The sequence below is a fragment of the Ochlerotatus camptorhynchus genome, unplaced genomic scaffold, assembly GCF_037179485.1.
Source record: "Ochlerotatus camptorhynchus isolate MF236.1 unplaced genomic scaffold, CSIRO-AGI_Acam_v1.1 ptg000503l, whole genome shotgun sequence".
In the NCBI taxonomy this organism is placed as follows: Eukaryota; Metazoa; Arthropoda; class Insecta; order Diptera; family Culicidae; genus Ochlerotatus; species Ochlerotatus camptorhynchus.
Window position 1 is genome coordinate 2,184,864 of NW_027040988.1, and position 27,155 is coordinate 2,212,018.

The 27,155-nt window shown below is 38.7% G+C and overlaps 1 protein-coding gene across 1 annotated transcript in view; it reads right to left on the bottom strand.

Annotated features, from left to right (window-relative positions):
* Positions 1-27,155, bottom strand: part of dgo (diego) — a 189,842-nt gene that overhangs the window by 64,967 nt on the left and 97,720 nt on the right. The window contains exon 2 of the mRNA XM_065235701.1: positions 19,104-19,208. Within this exon, the coding sequence (XP_065091773.1) occupies positions 19,104-19,163 (60 nt within the window). The 5' untranslated portion in view covers positions 19,164-19,208. The remainder of the gene's footprint in view (positions 1-19,103; positions 19,209-27,155) is intronic.

Consider the following 27,155-nt stretch of genomic DNA (forward strand, 5'->3'; position numbering starts at 1 on the left):
ACTTCACTGACACCTTACTAGCTATGTTAACTTTTCACAAAATAGTTTTGTTATGGTTTATGGAATGTAATAAACATTAAAGAAACACTACTTTCAACTGTTACAGTTTCTGGTATGTTTCAGCTAAATTTTGTTACGGTTGATCAACTATACTGAACTGTTACAAAACATTACGAATAAAAGTTGTAAACAACTTGTACAACGCTTACGTGTTTCGATTATGGTTGCATTATGTTTTTACAATTTGTACAAACAGAAGAAAACGCTTTTGATTGAAACGGTGCTCGTGAGTTCATTGTGTTGTTTTGTTCGTTATTTTATTTTTAAAACCCTTGGTAATATTAGCTTAAAGCATAAAATATTTCTTAAAAGCGCATGCATTTTCTACACAAATATTCAGGGCTAACAGCGGTTTACATGTGAAGGAGATTTCGATGTTGGTGGCTCACATCATCCAAAAAGGAAATCGAAGCAGGTACGTTATGCCGGGGCCTTTTTATCTTCCAGAAATGGAATGGAGTTTGTTTTGCAGGGCAAATTCATTTATCTATTCATTTTATATTAGATTAATAAACATGTTACCAAGAGCAAGGGAGGTGTCCACAAAAAGAAATCTTGTAAATCACATTAAAATTAAAGAACAACCCATGATGGCTGTATTCCGGATAAGCTACGACAGTATTTATTATAACGTCAATAAGTATAGTAATTTATACCATTTCATAGTATATCATGAAGTTAACAACAATGGTTGGTTCTAAACCGTACTACCTTATTCGAAAGTTAATGAAAATAGTTACACATATCCAACTAGAACCTTTTCTGATGTGGTAAGGCTATAGTTGTTTTGCTAAAAATGTATGAGAAAACGCGAGATTTCGTATGGTGAACGTTCTTAACCACCCATTGTTCATATGGTTGGGTCTTCGAAAACCTTAATCAATATGGTCAAAACTTTATCTAGGTATGGTTTGATTAAAGTTGACTGAACCTTTCTCATTATGGTTTTCAGAGGAAGATAAACCATTTTTAATGTGGTAATCGTATGGTTGTGATTTATGCGGGAAGACGCGAGAACGAAAGAGTCCACTAGTTTCCTTTCTCCTCACCTCTTTTACCGCACATCGACCCAGACTCGAAACATATAAACGTCAAAAGGAGCCAGTCACAAGCTCATTGGGAGTCAGGGAGCTCTTCTTATAATTGAACAAGAATACAGAAGGCGGTATTGAAATCTTGCGTAAAGTAATTTCTGACAAACTGTCGTTTCTAGCTTGTTCTTATTCAATGGGGCACCGTTTTTTAGATTCATACATTAAATATGCTATATGTATACTTAAATCCATATTGAAAGATACCATTAAACAAGGTTTTTGTGAAAATCTTTGGTGGCATGATGAAATATAAAACAGAAAGTACATTTTCTCACTGCACACTGAACCACATTAAACAAGCACTACACAGTATGAACGAAACGTGTAATTTTCTGTTTAACTACGTGTAACAAAAAGGTTCCATGATAAATAACATATTTTTACATTAGATTTTAAAATTACATGTTGTGTTTTGTTACGATGTAAAATTCAACGCCATGTAATTTTTTCTCATGGATGTTTTTTGAGGTTATGGATAGTATTTTCGGGAATCGTTTTTCTTCGGACAATTTTGAACGATTTCATCGTACATTTTTTATTTTAGATTTATTTCCATATACTAACTACATTTTAAAATAAAATGGACATCAATAACTTTAAAGCACACTCTCCTTTAATGCATATTTTGACATCACTGTAACCCGCGTGGAGTTGGGAGCATGCAAATTGATGTTTTTAAATAATCTCCTCTGGTCCTGCAGAAAGGACCACCACCATCGAGATTTGGCAGCGCAGATCCGTTTTTGAATTCCTAGAAAATTCCACGTTCCATGCGCTGGAACAGAAAGCTACGGATCAGTAGCCTATTCGATTTTTGCAAGCGACGGATCCTACAAAAATCTGTTCCCGAATGAGAGCGATGGGGCTTCTTCATCCTTCCGTTGGACATTCCATATTCAGATTTGAAGAAATTTCGCATTGAAAAGTTGTAGAAATTAGTGTTGTACATAAAATTCATGAAGATGATATTTTCAACCAGGAACTTACCATAACACTTCTAGATTCTGTCACTACTTTCAGTGTGTACCTATTACTGTTATACTATTGATACGATAAAAGATGAGGAGAAAATTTGTTTTGATAAACACGTCTTCTATCATGGCTGACGCACTGCTTTGTTGATAAACGTCAAACGCTAAACGCCGAAAAAAAAATTACGTTGAGTACATGTAAAATTATAATGTTTATGATGTAAAGTTGAATGTGTCATGTAAAATTAATTTGTGTTTCAATTAAATTTATACCATTTATTTAAAATTAAATCGAAAGGGATTCAATTCTGATTTTGATGTTATGTTTTCGTTATGTACGTCTTTACAAATGTAAAATTGTGTGCGCTATTGCATTACATTAGCAATTATTCTGTGACTTCTCAAATTAAGTGACGGTTCATTTATTTTTGCTGTGTACACGCTCAAAGTAAAACATGCAATATTGCTACGCCTATTTTGATTTGATTTCAATAGCTCAAATTTTAATGACATGAAGAAAAGCTATAAAATGAATGCCGTGTGTGCTATCTGTGTCTACCTCCCAGCCTAAAACCACACATCGTAGCATGCGTCTACATGTTGGAGACTAAATTTAGGTACCTGGTTAGGTAAATGTGACATGGCAGAGGATACCTGCTGATTTTCAGTACCTTTTGATTAGTAGGGGAAATTGCTCTAATGTTGGCCAATTTTATCTAGATACAAATAACGTCATTGGGACGGTACTAATGGATACTTTTGGTCGCTATTGAAAATTTAGTCGATTGCTAAATTTATTAATTTTTTCATCATTTGTTTTCCGTCGATCTTGTTTTCCGTGCTAAGCACCAATGCTACCGACGCCAGTTCACACACCTGGACCCTACCTATCGACCCATCAACTCATGAACCGGGGACCAACAGCTTTACTTCCCTTTCGAAGGAAGGTGTGATCAGAGATGTTATGCCTCAGAACATCCCGGCGGCGCCGACTGGGATTAAACCCATGCCTGCTGGGGTGAGAGGTAATCAATCTTACCACTACACCACCGGCGCCGTTGATTGCTGAATTTATGTATGGGCTCAAATTAGGGGCATTTAGGCCGACATTACATCCATTTCCCCTATTTAAATTGTAGATAAAAGCTGAATTCTTCAGTGGTGTTGAGTACTTGGCACTGATGAAGTCTACAAGTACTAGACGAAATACGCGTATTGGTCAAAAGATTAGCAAGTATAACGGAATTAAAAGGAAATAAACCAACACACTCAAAGTTATTCATAAAGGGAATCCGTTAAGAAGTTTGACAAATTTAAAGATTGATGCTGGGTAGATTTAAATATATTTATATTGATTTCCATTCCTAAATGAAAGAGATAAATTAGCCTTCGGTTAAAAATCTCTATAATAAAATTTAAAAAAATCCTTATTTAAATATTTTTTTAATCAAATTGAACCCCAATTCTTACGAGTTGTTCCAGAATTGTTTGAGGTTATTTTGTAAGAACCTCATCCTATTTGGTTGAGGAACTTTTACAAAGCTGGGTAGTTTTGAATATAGTTAGATATATATTTTATTTTTCGTCTTTGCCATTCCTGAATGAAATATAAAAAAAAGATCCAGCGAAACAATTGGAACAAAAACTTTGTTTTTCTTGGTATATGTTTAATCCTACCTTATTAATTAACACCTGACCTCAACCTCACAACCGCTTGACCTTTGGAAAATAAATGATGGCACACACCGAAAAAAGTGAAAAAGTAAAATAGGAAGTGTTATTTTTTTTTATAATCGAGTGAGTCGTGATATTTTTTACTTTTCTAGAAGATTCAGCCTGGAATTGCTCAATACGTAAATATTTACTAGAAAGGCAGTTTTGACCAGTAAGTCAGGTTTTTTAAGGCAAACGTTTTTCACAACAAATGTGTGGTAGTCAAATAAGGCAATTATAAAGCAATGTGAGGGTTGATCTTTTAAGTACGTCACGCTTGATGGGTGAGGAGGGGGGGGGGGGGGGTCATCGAAAAAATGCAACACTTTCTTTTGTGTATAACTTTTTATTGCATGGGTAACAATTGATGAAATTTTGAGTAAAACTAGTTTAGAGTGTAACGTTTACATGTGCAAAATCTCGTCACAATCTGTCAAGTGGTTATCGAGATGACTTCTAAGCAAGAAGTGCTTCGACAAAAAATTATGGGAGCGGTCGTGGAAAATCTAGGCCAATCCCACGAGTGGATCGCGAAACAGTTTGGAATCGACAATTCGATCGTTTCCCGTGTGGTAAAATCGTTCATGGAGACCCAGCGGGAGAAAAGTGTAGACGACCGACCCCGTGAACGCAAGGAAGATGGGGGGTTTCTTCAAGCGCCAACGATATTGTTTTTGTAACGAAGGAGGCATATCCGCCAAACTCGCCAGAACTTCGTCCAATAGATATAATAGGGCAATTATGAAGGGCAAGCTCCGGCAAACAGGGAAGGTCTTCATAAGTGGATGAAAGTGTGTAAGAAAGATGGCGCAAGTGTTGCACAGGATTTGATGGGTAGCGTTAAGTCCAAGGTGCGGGCATTTAGCCTAGGAGAGTAGGTTGAATCAACCAACTTTGCAAAAACATAGCTAATTTGTGTTTACTTATTCCCTGAGAGTTTCAAAAATATCCGACATAAATTGAATTTTAGCTGATCATTTTGGTCTGTTGTATTTTTTTCGAATACAGTCTTTAGACAAAACGGAGGGAGGTGAAAGTTGATTCATCCAGAATTAAGCGTGACGAACTTAATGGATGCTCCCTGAGGTGATTTTTATGAATTCATATTTGCATTAGAAATATATTCCACGGAAAGCATAAAACTAATCGATCTGTCTTCGTGCCCTAAACTTAATAACGATAATTGTGATAAAACTTTGAGATATTCAATTAAGAAAACAACAAACTAAATCCGTTTAGAACCTGCGTCTGCGTGACTGAAAGCAATAACACATTAACGAGCTATTTACTTGCGTGCTAATATACTCCATAATACATTTTTAATTTATTTAACTATCATACATCCTCACATCAATTGTGTCTATATAGTTTTCTTCATTTCCTACGAGCAAAAAAAAAAACAACTCAAGCAATGCTCAAGCACCTATGATTTTTTCCCTTCTATACTCTGCATACTCAATCCAAACAAAAACCTCAATTCTCACAGGTTGAGAGCAAAAAGCATTAAACAGGCAAAACAACGCCACACTATACGCATATATACAATAATCCGTAGAAGAAAAGCACATTGTGTGGAAGCAAATGAACCAAGAATCAAATTCCGAAGTGCCCCATCATGCGGTAAAGATAAACCAAACCATAAACAAACAAACCTGTCCTACCGCTCTGCTCGTTTTCTCGCTTCACTTGGCAGGCCTTGGAGCGTTACCTACATTAGGGTGGGTCAAGTTTGTATGGCGGATTACAACCCCCTGCTCCCTACTGCCCTTTCGATCTCCGAGCGAAACTATTAATTTCATAGTCAAAAATACGAAAATTGTTCACTTGAGCAGCTTTGTCGAAGACCGCTAATCCATTCGACTTCGATCCAAAGATTATTTTTATTGCTTTTGGCACGAGCTTGTACGTATGCGTGGCGTACTTGGTGTAAAGTAAAAAATATAACTTCGACACAAAAGTCGAATGGATTTGCAGTCTTGAACTAGGGTCTCAAGTTTGGTAAAGATGGAGAAATTTCTGAATTTTTGCCAAGCAATTGAATAGTTTCGCTCCATTTCCTATACATTTGTTCATACAAACTTTAAAGTTCTCCCGCAAATCCAGATCCTAACCAAATTCGTTGAAATTGGTCACAGTTGTTGGGAGCCACAATACGGATCGCAAGAGCAGTGGTGAGCATTTAGTTATCAAATTGACCCACCCTAACCTACATACATACTCAGTATTTTCTTTTCTCCATCACGTGCTCCTCTACAACCTTACAGCGCGGAATCACCATGGCCTGACTTGACGTAATCCGGCTTTCGATTAAACCGGGCAGCTGCCGGTTGACCATGCATGCAAACATCTTTTACACATTCACACATTCCTCTACGTGCGTATAATCTGCTCCCCTCTTCAGTGCGCTATTCTATCCCAAGAGCTCTTAATGGAGAAAGCGATTCTACGTTCCCGCGACTCTTCCATTATCATTTACGGTGAAATAATTTAACAGTAAAATTCAAACCATCACCTCGGAAGTCTTGAAGCAACCTTGATCTACGGAGAATCTCAAAGTCAGCATGAAATGAGTAGGTAACCAGGAACAGTGGAAGACAGAATCAGATCCCGACGACAGGTACCCCATAGCCGTCGTTTTGCATCTGCGTGGATTAGCAATTCAGTGTAGTGCGAGAATTAATACGACTCACATGCTGTGTTAGTTTCAGCCTTTTTGTTTCGTTGATCACATAAATACGCGATTCAAGTTTTCCCACTTTTTTCTCTCTATGCGTGGCTTGATCCGATTTACGCCTTCATGCCATGGATACGGTCAGTAGGGAAGTAAATTGTATTTATGGGTCAAACTGGTGCTACTTTGTGGGTAAACTTGCATAACTGGTGTGCAATCCATGCGGGTTGGTTAGAAATGGCAGGTTATGTGAATTATTTAATGGATACACGATGCAATCAAGGTTGTGATTTACTAATAATATTGAGCTAATGGATAATCTCTAGAACGAGTTTTGATATGTTCATCGTGCTGATTATTTGTTAAAGCATTCTTGTACATTTCTTCTTCTTCCTGGATTTACCTTCTTACACAGATTTTTTTTTGATTCTCTTGAATTGACTGATGGCAATTTTCCTCAATTGCTTCTAAAAACAATGTTTTGATCTATATTTTGTATTAAACATTTCTCAGCAAATTTTAGTGAGATAACTTTTAGAACTTTTGAAACCAAAATTTTTGCCTCGCAGAACTTGTTGATATCTTTTGCCGATCAAGAGTTATTGAAGTTTTTCTTATGGAAATACGCCGTTTTCTAATATTAAGGCTCAAATGGCAATCATTTAAGCGTTTGCTGGTATTTGTTTTCCACGTTGATGGTATTGGGGTTCTCGAGAATAACATAAATAATTATAAACAAATACAGCTACATCAGACATATTTTTTTTTCAAATTTTGATGGGTGGGTAGTATTGAAATCATACCACTTAATAGGAAAGGTTATTTCAACCCTACTTTCTAAGCAAGATTAACAATTCTACAATCAGTAGGTATGAAAAAAAAAGTGTGCACTAATTTCCCCTGCTTTTCTTACGGAGCGAGTAAAATAAACTCTTTTAATCATAGGACCAAATTACACAATCAGTGTTCACTCGGCTGTCGACAGAAGCAGGCCACTCTCGATGTGTGCCACGCGATCGTCTGTTTACTCGGCAGCAACCATTTTGTGGTCCTCCTCATTGTTCTTCATCAGCAGTTCTTTCGGTCGATGCGTCGTCGTCGTCGTTAATTCGGTTGAGCCTTATCAAATAAATTAATAAACAATAACAAATTACACAATTAGAGCATTTCAAAACGACGTTTCCGTTTCGGTTCTATCGAGATTATCTGAAATTTTTGTTGGGATCATACGGAATCTTTCTTGAGATTATTTATAATCTGAGCAATTCTCGCTGAATCCGACCCACCTTTTGCACGAGGTTCTCAAAACCTATTTTTTTTTCATCCATTCAGAAGTTCTAGTTATGAAACGAGAAAAAACGATCAGTTAAGGTCAAATTGATGGACCCCGCGGTAACTGGGGGCTCAATCAGTTTTCGAGCTTGATAATTTTTTGCGTTTTCTTGGATCATTAAAATCACTATACATTAAAAATTCTCAAGAAATCCCTTAATGTTCAAATATCATTGAAAAAAGTGAAAGTTATGGTTTTCATTTGGCATGTTACAAAAATTTGGCGGCCATATGGAATTTGGCCGCCATATTGGATTTTTTCTTAAAAATGCATTTTTTCTATGGCTTAGTGAGATTCCTTGATTTTATTTTAATTTCAAGATTTGCTTTTTGATCCTCCAGAAATGCTATTGAAATACACTACAACCCTCCTTACAGTACTTCGAGATTTTCCTAAATTTCTCTATGCATTCTCCAAAATTCCAATTAAGATTTATCTCCTCAATTTCTCGTGGAATTCATCGGAATTAATTGTTATGTTCTTCATCTCCTGTTAGCATCCCATGGGATTTTGATTAGGATACTTTAGAATCTTCCTTATAGTTATTTGGATATACTGAGAATGGAATACTTGGAATACTTTTGATTTACATTTACAGAATTACATTTGATTTTCAACAGAATCGCACTTGAGGTTTGATGATGATTCACCGAACGTCTTCTGGAATTGATTGGTTGGTTGCGGATAGTGATATTCGGCAATCCCTCTTGGAATCCTCCAGAACCAAAATCAATGAAGATGCATATTTTTAATTTTGGATCAGTCCTGGTAGTTACAGAATCTCGAAATACGAGTTGCATTATTAGGGCCCATGCATTAATTATGTCACGCTAAATCGAGGAGAAATGTACCCCCCCTATCGTGACGTTTTTCCTATACTTAATGCATTGCTTGTAACAAAATCTTAGACCCCCCCCCCCCTCCCCTAGAGCGTGACATAATATATGCATCAACCCTAAGGTAAGGACCACTTCCCCGAGGACATCATAAACACGATGTAGCCGATGAATTCTGGGTACTCAATATGACGCCAAGCTATCATATATCCGAAGTTCTTTTGATGTCAGCAAATACAGAAGCGCTGGCTTTGACATATCAAGTTACAGAATTGAAATAACACTACAAAGACTCTCGTCCATTTGCATAACTTTGCTGAAGACAGGAAACTTCGATCTGGTTAGATCCTGAGTTATCACTAGAAGCACTTTGTTTGTACTCTCGCACTGCATTGTGAGTCAATAATAGCAAATTCGTTTATTATTCAGTTCCAACCTGGATTGGGTATCAATATTGAGCCTGCTTGTTTTCTGACAAAAATCAGTTTGATCGTTTGTTTTTGAAACCTACCTCAGGATAAGGTTCGTGCTGACAAGTTCGGATTTGATAATAAACGGATTCGCTATAAAAGAAAGTCACGCACAGTTACAGTGTGTTGTTTGTTTGTAAACATCAGCATTATCATATCTAGATAGAACTGGAATTAGGGCCTAACAGCTTTTGTAAACAATGACTTCAATTGATGATTTCTAGAAACTCAAGGCTCGCCCACGCAAACCAACCTCCTCATCGGGTAGGGATAGACTTTCCCTATCCGATGGTTATGTTGGTCTGCGTGGGCGTGCCTTTAGTTCCTAGAAATCATCGATAGAAGTCATTGTTTACAAAAGCTGTTACGCCCTAATCCCAGCTCTATCTAGATATGATCGAACATATGATATTTCGGCTAGCCGGATACGATGATTTAATCTTTTCGATATTTAAAATATTCCTATATTTTGAAAGATAATTTCACTGGATTTTCTTAACACTTCGCTGAATGCATTCAAACTATTATTTAGGCTTTCAACTTAAATTTGATTATATGTTTACCACTGACAAAAAGTAATCTAGCAGGGTTTTCTTAAAATGAAACACACGCACTACATTTCGCTGCTGATTTCGAGTTACCGATGAAAGCACAGCTGTTTAACACGCAGCTCAAATAGAAAGGTTGCCGAATAAAAAGAGGTTACCCCAAGGGGTAAGTCACTCAGCACATTGTGCCGAAATTAGATTCGGTACAGCTTGGGCACATCCATCGGTACATCTTCGGCACAAACTTGTAGGCATTCGATTGTTGTAAGTAAAATTAGAGCACTGTTGGATAACTGTCATTGAAGTTGTTCGCAACATTACGTGCTGTTTGACTGACTGAGGAACTCAGACCAGTAGTTCACTTATAGATCTAAATACGAAATGTAGGTTCTAGAGTGGGCTCAAGCGAAAGAGGCAGGTAATTAGACCCCATTAACATATCGGCGCCGGTGGTGTAGTGGTAAGCGTGATTACCTCTCACCCCAGCAGGCCTGGGTTCAATCTCAGTCGGCGCCGCCGGGATGTTCTGAGGCATAACATCTCTGATCACGCCTTCCTTCGAAGGGAAGTAAAGCCGTTGGTCCCCGGTTCATGAGTTGATGGGTCGATAAGTAGGGTCCAGGTGTGGGAGCTGCCTTCCTGGCGCGTCGGTAGCATTGGTGCTCAGCACGGAAAACAAGATCGACGATGGCTATTTTCACCATCACAATCTCACTTTTTGATCATCATTCAAGGCACCTTCACAGACTATGGCTTATATCATGTAATATAGGCTGCAATGAGCACTCATACATCTAGTTTTAACTGGAAATCATTTGTATGTGCTCATTGCAAGACAGCCTATATTACATGATATAAACCGTAGTCTGTACGGGGTATAAGTTCGTCAGTGGTATTAGGCTGACTGTTAGTTGCCTCTTAATATCTCTGATTGGGGCAAACATTAAAAGTATCTTTAAACGACATTTAAAAGACCTTAGTATACAATATCAAACAATTAGAGATTTATGTGTGTGTGCGTATGCGTGATGGTGTGTTTCCTCTAACCCCCACTGGCCGGCAGTGTTATTATGGAAGAAGTCCGGGAGTTAGAAGATGATAGCTCTATTGTAGATCCAGCAACCCATTTCAGAATGTCAGGAGAGTCACGCCTATTCCGAGGTTACGTTCACCCCGCATGTATGTATTACACAGTTAAAATTATTTTGTAATTTTACACGAATTTCCTTGCACATAAAAAAGTATGCATAATTTACCAATCACCAAAAGTATCCGCACTAAATTCTCATTTGTTTCGATTAATTCGATGACAATCTCATATTTTCGTTTTACAAATCATATGATTAAGCATTTGGTTCTGTTCTGCTCAAAGACATACAAGACTACATATAAAAGTTTCATAAACTGATTATGAAATGTGAAAATCTTAAAGGACATTTCTCGCTGGCATCACTGGACTTCCAATGTTACTAATGGTTGTTTTGACGTTCGACTTAACGTGTACCACACCGCTTTGGGGGGCGCACGACAATAAGATGAATTTTAAACCTTTTATTCACTGTACATCATTTCTGCATTCGCCCTATTCAGATAATGCTTCTGAAACTTGTGAGTTTGACAGAACCACCAACACCAAACTGTCGGGGTACACTGGCAATATACTGGAGTTGTCAAGTTGCCCCGGGTTGCTAGAATCCAATCTACAAAACATCCAGCATTTTACGAGTGCTTATGGCCGCCACAGCCATAGATTTTACAGCCGGCGCCGGTGGTGTAGTGGTAAGCGTGACTGCTTTCTCACCCCAATGGGTCTGGGTTCAATCCCAGCCGAGGCCGGTGGGATTTTTGTGAGGCATAAAAATCTCTGGGCACGTCTTCCTTCGGAAGGGAGGTAAAGCCGTTGGTCCCGGCCCATGTGTGTTTGAAAGAGTGCGATATCCTACGCAGCTGGGAAGCTGTCTTCCTGCACATTCCAATAGATGGCGATCGATGTCTGTCGGTGATTGGCACTGCCATGTGCGTGATAATTTTTGCACCATCGTACAAATAACGTTCCCGTTTCACCTGTGCATAAAATGCCTTGGTTTTCTTTGCATGCACGTAACCTATAGCTCATACCGTAGTAGGTTGTGTATAAAAGAAAATGATTTACTTAGTTTGACAGTTGCACCATGACGAAGTGGCAGCGTATTCGTGATTTGTCCCACGCGCAAATGTCGCAAAAAGATATTTCAATCGGCGTGGGAGTGTCAAAAGGGTTTTTAGACCGAGAAAAGAAAGGACAACTATCCGCGAAGGTGGCCACAGGTCGTCCGAGGTCAGCTCGGGTTCCGAGGGTTATCGCTGCTATCAAAAGGAAGATTCGGGTGTATTCAGTGCGTTCAATAAGGATAATGGCAAAGGAACACGGGATCAGTGACTTAACGGCAAGGAAGATCGTAAAGGAAGATTGCGGGGTGAAGTCAAGGGCACGGAAAAAAAACTCACATGATTACCAACCGCATCCGGGAGCTACGAGTCGAACGATGCAAGAAAATCTTGAACTTCCTTAAGCTAAAAAATCCGGTAATCCTGTTCACCGACGAGAGCAGGTTTACCGTCGATCCCGTATCAAATTCCAGAACCGACCGGTATATTAGTTCTCGTTTGGATTGGTGGCTTCCGTTATGGTGTTTGGATTGGTGGCTTCCGATGGCAAAAAATGGACCCGGTGTTCATTCCAGAATGCGACAAGGTCAACACGGAGGTCTACATCGGGGTTTTAAGTAAGTATGTTCTTCCGTGGATCAAAGAACAGTACGGTCCGAAGCCAAATGTTGTATTTCAACAAGATGGGGCTCCGTGCCACACCTCGAAACACACTCAGAAGTGGTTGCAGGAACATCTTCCGTTCTGGGCGAAGGATATATGGCCGCCATCCAGCCCCGATCTTAATCCGCTGGATTACTCAATATGGCGCGTCATGAAGGCCAAGGCCTGTTCTAAACGCCACCCGAGTACAGCAAGCCTCAGACAAACATTGACCCGTTCCTGGAGAGAAATGGATCCAGACTACATTATTAGAACCTGCCGTGCATTCCGGAAGCGTGTGGAGGCCGTAATTGCAGCAAGTCGAAACTCGATCGATGATTAACATGAGAAACATCCCCCTTTGAATAAATAAAAAAAATCGAAAACGAAATTTTTGAGATTTTTTTTAATTTTTACATTGCTCAATGGTGCAAACATTATTACACATACGGTAGATTGCCGAATAGAGACCAACGTTAAATAAAGGAATGATATGATTTGACGTTTGGGTTGTGTTGTTCGACGTATAAACGTTCAAATTTGATCGTTTGCATGTCAAACGACACAACCCACACTTCAAATCTTATGTTCCCTACCAGAAACTCATAATGGATTTCATAACGTCATCAAACGAATTCCAAAATTACTGATCACACCAGTTATTAAATTACTTTCGCCATTCTCCTCCGTTCCACCTAGCGCACTTGAAATCATTGTGTGTAAACAGTAAACCTGTTGTAAAAATCAGTGAAACATCAGGAAATCAAAGCAGAAGTGCAGAAGCTGCCACGGAATCGATCACTTTCTGCATTTATACATCGAATCCAAATGTTCCACTGATTGATGCAAAAACTTCCACTACAATTTTCTATTATGTAGAGCTCCAAATTAGGCACCCAATCATCACTAGCGTGCACAGGAATCTTGATAAGGAGGGGCAATTTGTATTATGGTGCATTTAATCTGGGGATGGGGAGTACTCCAAAGTGCGTAGGAGATGGTGCTGTCCACCCACCACTGTTATCCTACTGTTTAATTTAGCTATTTTTTGCTCTGGTGGTGGTTCATCTTCTTCAATGCAAACTGCTTTCAGACCGAGGGGGGCGACACATCTAAATCTCAATTCTAGATGCTCAAAAATCTCACACTAGCAAATCAATCTTCAAAAAATCTTCTTTCATTTCTCGCATCTAATTGCATCCCGCATCATATTATTGCAGGAAATCTTCAGAATCGTCATCAATCTTATTTATATCTACTCAGCGTGCGCGCAGATAGCCACAGCCTTTCCTGCATCGTAGATAGAGTCGTCCCCCTCGTTTCAGACAGCCAATGAAAATTGGCAATTTAATCGCATCGATGATGATGAACCGTCCCAAAGTACTGTAAGTCGGGGTGACAAAAAATTATGCCGAACATTCAACATGTTTTAAAGATGATATAAAAGATAAACCCGAAATTATTGCAACGCACATAAACAGCTGTAACTTTTTTTTAGAGAAGATTCTTAGACGAATCTTTAGTAAGACAACAATAAACCAAGGTTGAATGGTAAACTAATACCCACATTTCAATTAGGGAATCCAAAAGCTGTCTTTAAACTTTGTACAGTTGCGAAAAAGTCCTTCGCGTAAAAAAAAAACCGCGTAAAAAAAACCGCGTAAATTCCGAAATCCACGTAAAAAAAACCGTGTAAAAAAAACCGCGTAAAAAGCGACTCCAGTGTATTTTTAGAACTCTTCTTGACTTTTGCTCAGAACACCTTGGATTTGAAATTCCTTTGGAGTTTCAGAAGAATTTCCTCAGTATTATCCAGAAATTATTCCCGGAAATGAGCTAGAAATTATCGGTACTCCCTTGAAATTATCCTCAAAATCCCTTTGAAATTTCACTCAAAAATTAATTTTCTTGGTATTATTTTCGGAATTATCTTGGAACTATCTGCAGGATTCACTAGAAATTATTCGCAGAATTTTCTTGGAATACTCCCCAGAAATCATCACCTGTCATCAGAATTCAATATCCTTGAGTTTCTTCTGGGATTTTTTTTAGAACTCTCCTAAGAGCTCTTTTGAAATTCTTCTCAGAAGTCCACTGGAATTATATTTAGAACTCTTCATGATTTTTTCTCTGAACACATTGGATCTGAATGAGCTAGAAATTATCCTCCGAATTTCCGAAAAAAATTTGCTTAAAATCCCTTAGAAATTACACTCAAAATTGGATTTTCTCGGTATTCTTTTCGAAATTGTCTTGGAACTATCTGCAAAGGGCACTAAAAATTATCTGCAGAATTTTCTTTGAATTCTCCCCAGAAATATTTTCTAACTGTCATATGAATTCAATATCCTTGAGATTCTTCTCGGAATATTTTAGAACTTTTTTTTCTCAGAACAGAACTCCCCTGAAATTCCCCTAAAGTTTAAGAAAAATTTCCTCTGCATTCTCCAGAAAGTCTTCCCAGAATGAGCTTGAAATTATCCTTTGAACTCCATTGAAATTTTTCTTAACATCCCTTTGGAATTTCATTCAAAATTTGATTCTCTCGGTATTTTTTTCGAAATTATCTTGGAACTATCTGCAGGATTCACTAGAAATTATTCGCAGAATTTTCATGGAATCATCTCCAGAAATCTTTTCTTTTAGAACTGTCAAAAGAATTCAATACCCATAAAGTTCTTCTCGGAAATCAAGTTTAAGTTGTCCGCTAGACTGATGCAAAATTTGAAATTTTCGCTCCACAGTGCTCAAACGGTTTCAAATCAGGTCCTGATTAGCCTCCCAAAATTTAAGCTCATTTGGTAAGAAACTGACTTGGCACAAACTATTCGAAGTTTATATGGAAATTACTATGGGAAAACCAAACTTCTTGTTCATTGTCTTCTACCCATTTTCCATAATGCTTTTTCGAAAATTTCAATAACTATTCTCTTGGAAAATTTTCTAAGCTACAACTTAGCGGAATATCGTTTTTCAACCAAATGTCAAATTAAATAGTTATTAATTGTTTAAGAGATTGATAATCTTATAGCATGATCAAGCAGCTGTTCTGTGGGCAACACTGTATTCTGCAGTGTGACATAGTAGCCATGATTTTTGTCCTCTATTCTACGCGCCATAAACACCAATGTTGCCTGCTGAACAGTTGATTGAGCATAATCATAAGACATCAGTGACTTGAATCATTAATAACTTTTGTTCCTTACATTTGATCGAAAAATGGTCTTCAACAAAGTTGTAGCTTAGAATTTTCAACAAGCTCAGTAGAGTGAACTGGTGAATTTTGAGACAGATATGAACCGAAATTATGGTTTCTCCATAGTAATTCCCATATAAACTTCAAATGGTTTGTGCCAAGTCAGTTTCTCACAAAATGAGTTCAAATTTTAAGAGCCTAATCAGGGCCCAATTTGGAACCGTTTGAGCACTGTGGAGCAAAAATTTCAAAAGTTTTTTATTCGATCTACCATCATAAAGGTGAATTTTTTCAACCTCAATTTACCCTCTTCTTTTAACCCTCCATGAACCACCTTGAAAAAAAAACAAAATACTCCAGAATTTTTTTGTATGCACCATAAGCTGCAATTTTTTGTGCAAAAACTTTCATTGAAGTTTGTCCCTTCATGCATCTTTGTGGTGCAATTTTCAGGGACCATCTCAAAAGAATTGACGCAATAAAAGATTTTCCGTGCTCTTGTTTTATGAAATGAAGTTATTTTTCCTTCAAATCAAGTTATCAATAAATCAAGTTATTTTATATCATAATTTTGTAAATGTGAAAATAAAAATCTTGTTAATAAAAGGAGGGGCAATTGCCCCACCTTGCCCCACCCTGTACACGCCAGTGACATGCACATCACCAGCCGGCCGAACTACTAGGAAGTGTTTATCGCTATACCTGGACTATTTCAGGACTAGTTTAAACAGCATCACTGCTCAGTGGTCCAGAATGTTAATTTAGTAGGAATAGTAGTCCTGTTATATTTAGATGTTTGGTGTATTCGGTGAAGTTTTTGTGCTTAAAAATCCCATCCTTTTAGTGGGATATATTAAAGACATTAAAAAACAAACTTTTTTGATTTGTGAAAATAAAGTCATGTGTTGTTTAGCTAATTAGTAGTTGTGTTAATTTTTTTTCCTTGGTTTGTTTTTCATCGATCTTGTTTTACGTACTAAGTACCAAAGCTACCGACGCCTGGACCCTACCTATCGACCCATCAACTCATGGACCGGGGACCAACGGCATGCTTGGCATGCACAGTTTTACACCCAACTGCTCATTTGTTAATAGATTTTCACTCAGTTGTTGAAATTTGTTTGTTTTTTAAAGTAATTGATAGATTAGGATCATAGTTTACTATAGATATGCAGAGAGTAGGTAAATCTTAACACTTGAATCAACACCAATGATTTTTTACACTTAAAGTCCGAGATGTGCAGCGATCATTTCTCACTTCATTTTTACAACGCAAAAACAAATACAGTTTATTACTAGAATTGAACTCTACTTATTTTTACGTTTCTATAACAATCTTAAACTCAAGCTTACTGCTTCACAAAGAACTATGTTTCGTCAACTGTGTGCAAAGTTATTAGCTAATGAGCAGTTCGTGACCAAAACTGTGTATGCCAAGCATGACCAACGGTCTTACGGAAGATGTGATCAGAGATTTTATACCTCACAAAATCCCGGCGGCCCCGACTGGGATTGAACCTAGGCTTTGCGGGGTGAGAGGCAATCACGCTTCCCACTACATCACCGGTGCCACTTCCACCAAATTGTAGTCCTAATTAATCAAAGAAACTTCATTGAAGTCGTCTGCTCAATTGGATGCAATCCCAGAGTGTTATTATATTTTTCCTGCTAGATTTAATAACTGGCCCACTGTGCATTAATATATATTTTTTGCTACGATTGCCAGATCAACGACTGCACTGAATTTTTAGTTTTTCAATCCAGTGCGTGTATTACACCCACTAACATGATTAATTTTCCCTTGGGAAAAATGTGACTCGTGTCAGTCGTCTATAAACACCCGCAATTTTTGCCTAATCAACCATAATTACTTCACCTTTGAGCGGGTTGAAGTACATATTTCAAAAAACGTAAAATGAAATCACTGTTCCACAGTGGGTGCTAAAACCATCTCTTGTTTCTTTCATCGTCATGCAAACTGTCATAAGCTATTGCTCATGACATCTAGCTCGCACCGCAGCCGTTCAAACACGCATAACACTTCGGGGTCTCATCCGCTGGTGATCAACAGCCAACAACAGCGTTTATGCCGGGCGTTATCTTGTAAAATTTATCGTAAGTACTTTTCATCATCTCATGCATCCGAGTTGTGGCTGCTGTTGCTGAAACCCCGCTGAGTCTGTTTATAGCTCCAGCCGCGATTGCTCGAGAGCAATGTAATTATCCGTAGTTGTGTGCGGTGGGCGAACGAAAGAGACACGGCACATTATTGACGAAATTTTAATTATTCCATCAACATTGCGCATTGCACTAGCTTCGCTAAAAAAAAAAGCGCGCGCGTACGTGTAAGAATTTGTCTTTAGACTTTGTCGATATATCTAGGTAGTTAACGTTAGTTGGCATACCCAGCACTAAGGAAGCCAGCTGCCCAAAGTTGGACATGCCAACGATGGGCAATGACAGCAAGAAAAAGGGGGGATGTCTTTAGCTCATTTTTTAAATACTCCGGTTAATGATGGGAAGCTGCGCTCGGTGCACTTAAGCAGATGGAGTGTTGAAAGGGAGAAATTACATTGTAATCAAGTGGTAGATTACTATCAGGTGAATGTTTGTACTAGGGTTGGCAAAAAGGTTTTCAGTTACCGGATAATCATATGAAACCGGTTGGTGGCGAGTGTGGCGACGCCTGCAAAAATCATTTCCGTGGTGCTTGGATTACATGGGAGACTTTTTTTTAAGGTTTATTACAACAAGGAAAAAGGATTGAACGGTCCAAGTCCACTCATTTGTTTGTTTTTTTTTGCAATATAAAACTAGCAAACGGCTAATATAAAGCGTGGTAGTTTTATGTGGTAAAAAAGCAATTATCGGGTTTCTTGGTTACTTGAGGTCTCTCAATTACAATATAAATTGGTGAGCCCAGAGAACTTCGGAGCAAGTCTTGAGAAATATGTGTGTTTCTTCTCTATATGTACTCATATTTGAAAGATTTATTTACCGAATTATTTGTACTGGGATTATAACTAAGCGCTCAATAATTATCTAATTAAATATTTTATGTTGTTATCATGAATCTATTGTTAAAGGAAAGGAATTTATAACTCAGTAAACAAAAGTTTACCAACCCTAAGCCCCAACGAATACAAGTAAATAGTTGATGACAAACCTGATAGCGATCACTACACTGCCCACCAGTGCAATGCAGGTATGCATCAATACATGCATCTGCTTGTCATTGTTGCCCTCTCCGCATCCCCACACCCCACAGCCAGCCGTTCGATAATTATGGTTTTGATATGAGTGAGCATACTTGAAATTCCTATCCAACCATCGCATCGTCGCGTCGCTTTTCTTACGCCGCAAGTACTGAAGAATTTTCCCTTTTTGTTCTCATTTTGGTGTTGTGGTGGAAGCAACTTACCGGTACACTGTTCGGGAGCGGTTTGTCCCTCGTTGATTGTACTGTAGACTCATTATGCATGTCTAGGGGTATTTGTCCTGTTTCACATGGTCTATTGATTTCGATCTGGAAACGAAACGGGAAGAAGGGAAAGAAGAAAACCAGATGCATTAAAATGGTGCGGATAATTGTGATGTGTGTAGATGTTGGTGGAGATGGTGAGTGGCATCTTGTGCATACTGCTGCACAGAGGGAAAAATGCAAAATTGCAAGCGTGCCTTGCGCGCACTAACTCTTTGCGTTGTTTATGGCTTTTGGCCCCTTCGGGACCATAATGAAGCGGAAAAATGTTTCTGTTCGTTCTTTTCTTTTTCCTAGAGGGAAAAAACACACGCCTAATTTAATGCAAGAGATGATTATGAAAACATGAAAGTCATATTTTTACACAATAACAGTATTTAGCAATGCTTGATCTGCGGATGCCAGGAGTAGGAACAGGTTCGTCTCTTGAAACATTGCCTGTTGAAGTCTTTTGTTGTAAATGTACTAAATATGCAGTCAGGAATGCTATATTCATGCGAATGCATTTCAATCTTATGCGGGATTTCTGAAATACAGGATGTGTCTGATTATGGCATGCATATAGGGATTGTCTCATTCAGTCTTGGGATGGATCGAAAACTTGTTATTTTATCTTCGTCCGACGATTCGGTAGAATTAACGATTTGGTTATAAAGTCTTACTACTACTAGTTCCCTACTTTTAACCAGAGTGAGTGGTTCTAGCCGCCAACTAAAGAAAAATCATGCAAATCATGCAACGCACATATATATGGGGGTAATTTAATTTAATTTTCTCATATAATATATTTCATCTGACAGAAAATTGTCTTAAAGAATAAAAACTAAAACAACATAAAACAGAAAAGCAACAGAGAAACAGAATTTAAAGCCTCATAAAAATATGGATAAACAGGCTACAAGGGGTCATGCAATGCTTACGTAAATAATTTTTGGTACTTTCAAACCACCTTTCATGTGCAAAATCGAGCCAAAAAATTCAACTTATTCTTGACGTTGTTTGAGGTCCATAAAATGACCTATTCTTATGTAAAACATCACGACAAATCGATTAATGATGGTTCCATGGATGGCAGCTGAGTGGCTTATTTTGCCCCATTTTTGTTCTAAATTTACCATTGATCTGAGGAAATGCTCGCATAATGAACCGTTCCTCAAATCTTGACAAATCTACGCAGCAAAGTTATTGGTCTAACTCAAGTAACAATTTTGGTTTCATGAGGGTTCTGTAGGCCATGATTTGGACTTGTAGCATGCTTCAAAACCATAATAAAACTTGTAATGTTACTTGGGTATTTATGCCCGAATCTCCCCGGTGCTGCTTGAAAACTGTTAGCAGTTTTACGCCAAATACCGAATCGATCCGATGTGGCCTTCTCCGATTTACATGAATTTTTGCATAATTGTTTGTCATAGACAAACATCCACATTTTTGCTAAAAATCGACCATTTTCAATCACGCAAAAACTTCAAAATGACGTTTTAGAAAATTTTCAACAAATCATAACTCGAAAAAGTTACTTCCAAAAGAAATGCCGGCTGAGGCAAAGTTTTTGGAAATAATAATATATTTTCAGGAAAAATATACACGGTAAAAAAAATTGATGAAAAATCTCGAATACACCGTTTTGAAGTTTTTTGCGACATTCCAAAAATGGCCGAATTTTATCAAAAATGTGAATGATTGATCAGAACAAATAGTTATGCAAAGTTTCATGTAAATCGGAGAAGGTCGAGTCTGTAGTTCAATTTGTATTTGCTGTTTGGCCTGGAAATGCTAACTATACCGTGGACCCCCGTTAATCTGAACGACACGGGGTTATTTTTTTATTTGAACTTCTAGTAACCCTCAAAAGCGAGTTTCTGGTAACCCTATTTGCTGGTTTGTTATGATTATGCGTTCCATTTAAGATCATTCCATTTTACTTTACTCCATTCCATGGGCTAAATGACGTTTGAGGAATTTTTAGTTTGTACGGCCTGCAGATTACCGATATTCCAACTAAAAAGTGTTCAGGATTTTTTTTTCTTGATTTGTTTTTCCGTCGATCTTGTTTTCCGTGCTGAGCACCAATGCTACCGAGGCAGGGAGGCAGGGAGGCAAGGAGGCAGCTCCTACACCTGGACCCTACCTATCGACCCATCAACTCGTGAACCGGGGACCAACGGCTTTACTTCCGTTCCGAAGGAAGGCGTGATCAGAGATGTTATGCCTCAGAACATCCCAGCGGCGCCGACTGGGATTGAATCCAGGCCTGCTGGGGTGAGAAGTAATCACGCTTACCACTACACCACCGGAGCCGCTAAAAGTGTTCAGGATAAAAACAATCATATTACCGGGGGTCCACGCAATACGTGAAATTTAATAACAAATTCCTTCTTCTTCTTCTTCTTCTTCTTCTTCTTTTGTCTTTATTAGAGAGATTTTTAGCCGTTGGTTAGTTCATCTCTACAGAATAGGGGGCCCCAGAGGGGGGTTCTGCCTGCACATTTTGTTACGGAGTTGGCTTACAATTCACATGTACTCAAATAGAAGCAATTAAAACAGATTCCAGTAAAAGACTAACAATACAGGCAACGAAAAAAAAGCAATCTGGTACATCAACGTTAAGTGGGGTTCTGAAAGAGATCGGAGCGCCACCGTAGGAGGGGTGATCCCGTCAGCCAAAAGAAAGTTCAATGGACCTAAATGTTGTTGTATAGGCCAGCGTCCCTGAGGAACTAAATAACTGTCGCTAAAGTGGAAGGTTCGTCGCCCAGTATGTCCCTAATGCTGTTGGGAAGTGCGTACTGCTCCCGTAGATGTTGGTATTGCGGACACAGGCATAGGATGTGTTCAACCGATGCAGTGGTTCCGCAAACGCTATAGCACATTCTGTGGAACTGCGTCCCACCAAAGCTATGTGAGATCCTTGTATGGCCTGTCCTAAGACGAGAGACCACCTTCTGGTCCCGTAGTTTCGACATATCCGTCCACTTGCTCGTCGTTCCTTCGATTCTTCGGATGAAGAGGGATTAGGATTGGCACCACTCTGCTTCCCAGGCTTCCCACATTTTGCTAACTATCCATCGCTTTATGTCCTGTAGTGGCACTTCGTCGGTGTAACGGGGGCCAGCTTGTTCAGACCCTGTCAGACTGTCGGCTTCGCTATTACCTGGAAAACACCACCAGGAAAACACCGTGTTCGGAAGTGTGGCCTGCACGATACCTTGTATCCAAGGGTGAGTCGGGGTCTCAGGTGTAAGGGCTTATATCACGCTGAAAGAATCAGATAGCACCAGTATGGGCCGGTTCGAGGGTATTGTAACGGCTCGGGAAAGCGATCCGTCCGTGTATATCTGGGCATGGGTTGGGTAGTCCGAACCTAGCAGTTCAGCTACTGATCTCCTCAGCGCTGGAGATTTATCTCCAGCCTTGAACCTGCTCTTCATCCGACTCTCGATTTTTGGTGGATGTATGCTCCAACTTTTGCCTCCGTATCAGTGGACCTTGGCCACGGGGGGAGTTCCGAATTGGCAGTCATGCGGAGGAGTCTGTTCCCCTCATTGAAGAGAAAGATCCTGTCATTTCCGGAGGTCATTGCTGTAAAGGAAGCGGCTTTCGTTGCAATTGCTGCGGATATACGTCCTTCATGTCCTTGGGTATGAAAGTGATCCCGTTGGCTTCGTATCACTCCAGGACAACATTTGAATAGTGGCACGAAGCTAGATTCAGCCAGAAGATCGTAGTTGTTGCTTGAATAGAGGTAGCAGACGCTTCTGTAGACACAAACATGTATTTCTTGGCAAACTTTGAATGTTTCTGCTTCCTTACTTCCTCCGGAACATCAAACTTGTGATAGGCGGTGAAGAACAGTAGCCCCGGAAGCTGCCGGAAGTCCGCATTGACGTAAGTCTCATCATCCATGATGAGGCAATGAGGCTTCGCCAGCATCTGGGTGTACAGTTTCCGGGCCCGTGACTTTCCCACCGTATTTTGCCGTTCGTCTGGATTTGGAGCCTTCTGCATTTCGTACGTATGTAGTCCCTCCCGGTCCTTGACTCTCTGAACGAAAGATTTGGACAGATTCAACTTTTTGATAACATCCCTGACCGAAGCATTGGGATTCCGCTTAAACGCTTTCACGACACGCTTGTGATCATGATCACTAATAGAACATCCATTCTGCTCAGAACTTCTCCTTCGAAAATTATGTGGGATTCCTCCTCAATATTTGTTTGAAACCAACACTTTGATCCATTTTTTTCGTTCGTCACGATTTGGAGCCTTCTGCACTTTGTACGTATGCAGTCTCTCCCGGTCCTTGGCTCTCTAAACGAAATAGTTGGACAGATTCAACTTTTTGGGTAATTTTCTACAGCGTTTTTTCCGTGATGCAATTTGATGTGGGACACCCTTTAATCACAAATTTTGAAGAAAAGTTCTAACTTCAGACTCTACACAAATGTCAAAGCCCCAGAATTTTGGGAATCTTCTTAAATCACTTTTTATCCTTTCACTAAATTCCTTTCAGTAAATAAAAAGTATTGGTCTATTGGACGTGGATATTAAATTTAATGAGCCATGTTTAGTTTCACGCTGAGCGAGCTCCAACGTCAGTAGGTTTCACATATTGTTTTCGTGTTTTACTTTGTACATCAGTGCTAGTACTGAAAGGTTAATATTTATGTTTGTTTAAACAATGGAGTGAAGATATATCTTCTTTATCCGATATCCCTAACAATTTCATCTAATTTTCATTTGTATCAAGTTATTTTTTTTCTGAAACATGCTTTTAATTAAATCTGTTAGTCTTCACAATTCTGTATATTCATTCAGATAGCAATCAATTCTAGGGCTTTGAAATCATAAGATATATCGAGCCTAAACAAAGGGATAGAAATTGATTTTCCAAAGTATTTCGAAACATACTGAATACATTAAGTGACTCATAGAGTTGAATTTATATTCAGCTTTAAAGAATACTTTCTGTAATTTTGCTTTTATTTTTCCCAAAAATAACTTACGGAAATTAACAGTTGGTCGTCTTTTTTAAAAATGTGCAGCAACAACCGGAAAATTTTTAAGATTTAAACCGGGAAAAAACCGTGAATTTACTGGTCACCCTGTAATAGTGGCATTTCCTACATTACCGAGAACTCGGGTTGATACCAGCCCTCTATCTCGGTCAATGAGACTACCACCAATCGATTTAGCAAAGTTTTTCCTATAAGAATTTGTATAACATGTTTGGCAGCCGATATATTCAATTTAGTCGCGGTATTGTAAATGTTTGCCCACTGTGCACTGGTCTAGACGAAACTTTGTGGAAACTGTATAAATCTGATCAGAATTTCAAGAAACCAAGGGGGAGAAAAAAAAGAGTCCCAGGGATCAAGAGTGTTCTGACTCCCCTTTCGTTTTACTTATTTAATAATTTATTACTTGTGATAGGACTTATAAATATTAACAAATGTAGCTAAAGGCTGATAATTGCTAATGAAATAAATACTGGTTTAGTGCTTCTTGAGTATCAGTGCTTATAGCTCTGAATAATGCTAAATTAAACACCCCTATTATGTATTTCGTTCGAAACAAAATTCGCATACAAAAAAAAATATTTTTTGTATAGGAATTTCGTTTTGAACGAAATACAGAATAAGGGTGAAAAGTTTAGAAGCGCTACAAGTACTGATTTATGTTTTTGAACTACCCAATTTTGTTAGCCCCCTTTTTGAAAAATTATGTAATGTTCTAGATTGCCCATGTGCTTTTTCAGTGGTCTTATTGCACCAAAGTATATCTTAACAACCGTCTTGAAAATGAATGAGTCAGCTTTGAAATTACGGTTTTGTGAAATATTTGAAAGATAAAAGTCTGATGCGTGGAGGGCTGACAAAATCCGATCCTTACTGTAATACCTTTTGATTTAGTGCCGAAATTATAAACGGTTGGTTGTTTATAGTATAAAAATCCAAATTTATTTTTACTTCTTCTCAAAATCCACTGTTTCAAATCATATAAGGAAAATCACAAAATCAGGATATGTAATTGCAGTGCTCCACCTTTAATACTGTCGAAAAATTCAGTAATCAAAGACACCGTTTTACAGCTTGTGTCTCGCACTCTGCCCAGCGTTGTCGTCCTCTGTTCATCATTCATCATTCGGATCACCGGTTTGAGTGCAAAGATTTCTTGGTAAAAAATTTAAGGTGTTCATGTTCTTCAACCACACATCGGAGATCGTTTATTATTATGATTTACATTCACATCACTCTAGACTCAACAAACCTCCCAAAAATCCCATGCCATGCCGTTACATCAGCTGCAGCAAGTCGGCTGGAGATTAACTACCTAAACACAAGATATAACGTTCCGCACTCGGGTCTGCTTTGGAGGATGAGAGTCAGGTCACTGCTACGATTCGTTCCATCACTCTTGGCCGCACATTGAAATTCAATACTGTCACAGCAGCTTCCTCTCCACGTGGGACTTTCTGTGATGGTTTGTTGTTCTTTTTTTTTTCGGCAACCAACCAAAACCGGTTCCACCGGCTGTGTAGTGCGTAGATCTCTCTAACTAGTAGTGGTCTCCACAGGAGTTCCGCAAAAATAAGTGACTAAACCTGGGGATACAATTTTGCTCACGAAGGCAACAACTGGAACGTGGTAGCATATTGAATTTGAAGAAATTGATACTCGAACCATTTTCATATGGTCAAAAGTTGTCCAGTTCAAGTGGAGTATTGTATTACCGTTCCCTGTGTTTTTGGTCACATCTCCGAAATCGTCTGGAATGTTTGTCACACTTTTCAGTCTGCAAGTAGGTAGACACGCTGTGCCGTTAATTTATAGTCAAATATTTTGCGCTTTTTTTTGTGGAACGTTATACCGCTAGCAATTTTACCCTCTCGTCGCCATTGGCGTTGGTGGATGGCCCGGAAAGAGGTCGCATGCTGTGACTGGCTGGGCCGGTTTTGCTTGACTTGCTTGGAAGGCATTTGTGCTCCGAGTGACATTTCAGCTCAATGTGAGACGCGCAAGCGTAGGATGGGATATTTGCTCAATCCGTAGGCAATTGAAAGCTAATGTTTTAATTTTGGCCTTTCCGCGTCATCTTGACGTCTCTATTAGGATCATGGTTTATCTTTTCATTTTATGCAAAAACTGGAGTGGATATTTCTCTTTAAAACAAAAGAAACAATCACTACTGGTCCGTTTTATTTTAAAGCATTCAGCTTAGTGATTTATTCACTTGAAAGTGAAATCCGTATTTAATTCTGTCATATAGTGAAGAAATAAATGTCGATTATGTCACAGAAGTTTGGGAACGCTTGAAAAAGACCATTTACTTCCACTACCTTATTTGCTTATCCTTGACAGATACGCGTATTTCGTCTACAATGTGCAGAATAATAACGTAAATTGTTAAATCGCGGTTTTTTTCAGGGAAAATTCCGCATCACAAAACTGCTCACCGAGTTCCCGTCGACGACGACGGGTTTGCGAAAGGAAAATAAGCATCGGGAATGTGCTCCCGGATATATTGATTTGGTGAGTACGTTCCAGTTGAAGATTGCTCTTAGACAGGATTTTGGGATTCTTGACCCCCCCCCCCTGCGTAGACAATTGTCCATGCATTTTTTTTTTATTTGTGTGGGCCGTGCATAATTGCTAACGCGACGCGACCAATTCAAGAGAATCTTATTATTTTTTATTAACGTCGCTTAAGAGTAGAATTTAATGAAGGCATAAGCGCTTTTTCGTAGCTTTTTTGTCTCCAGGTTTAAAAGATCATCGGTAGCAGAGGCTTATTCTTGTGTAAAGGGCATCACCGTGGAGTTTGAGTTTGAATAAATTCCAGGTCCTATTATATTATTATTATATATTCAATGACAAATATTTAAAACAGGATCAAAACACAACTGGAAGAAGCAACGTAACATTGTTTGATTTTCTCTAATGTATGTTCTACGTTTATATGACAGAGCAATTAACCATTTTATTTTTCCAT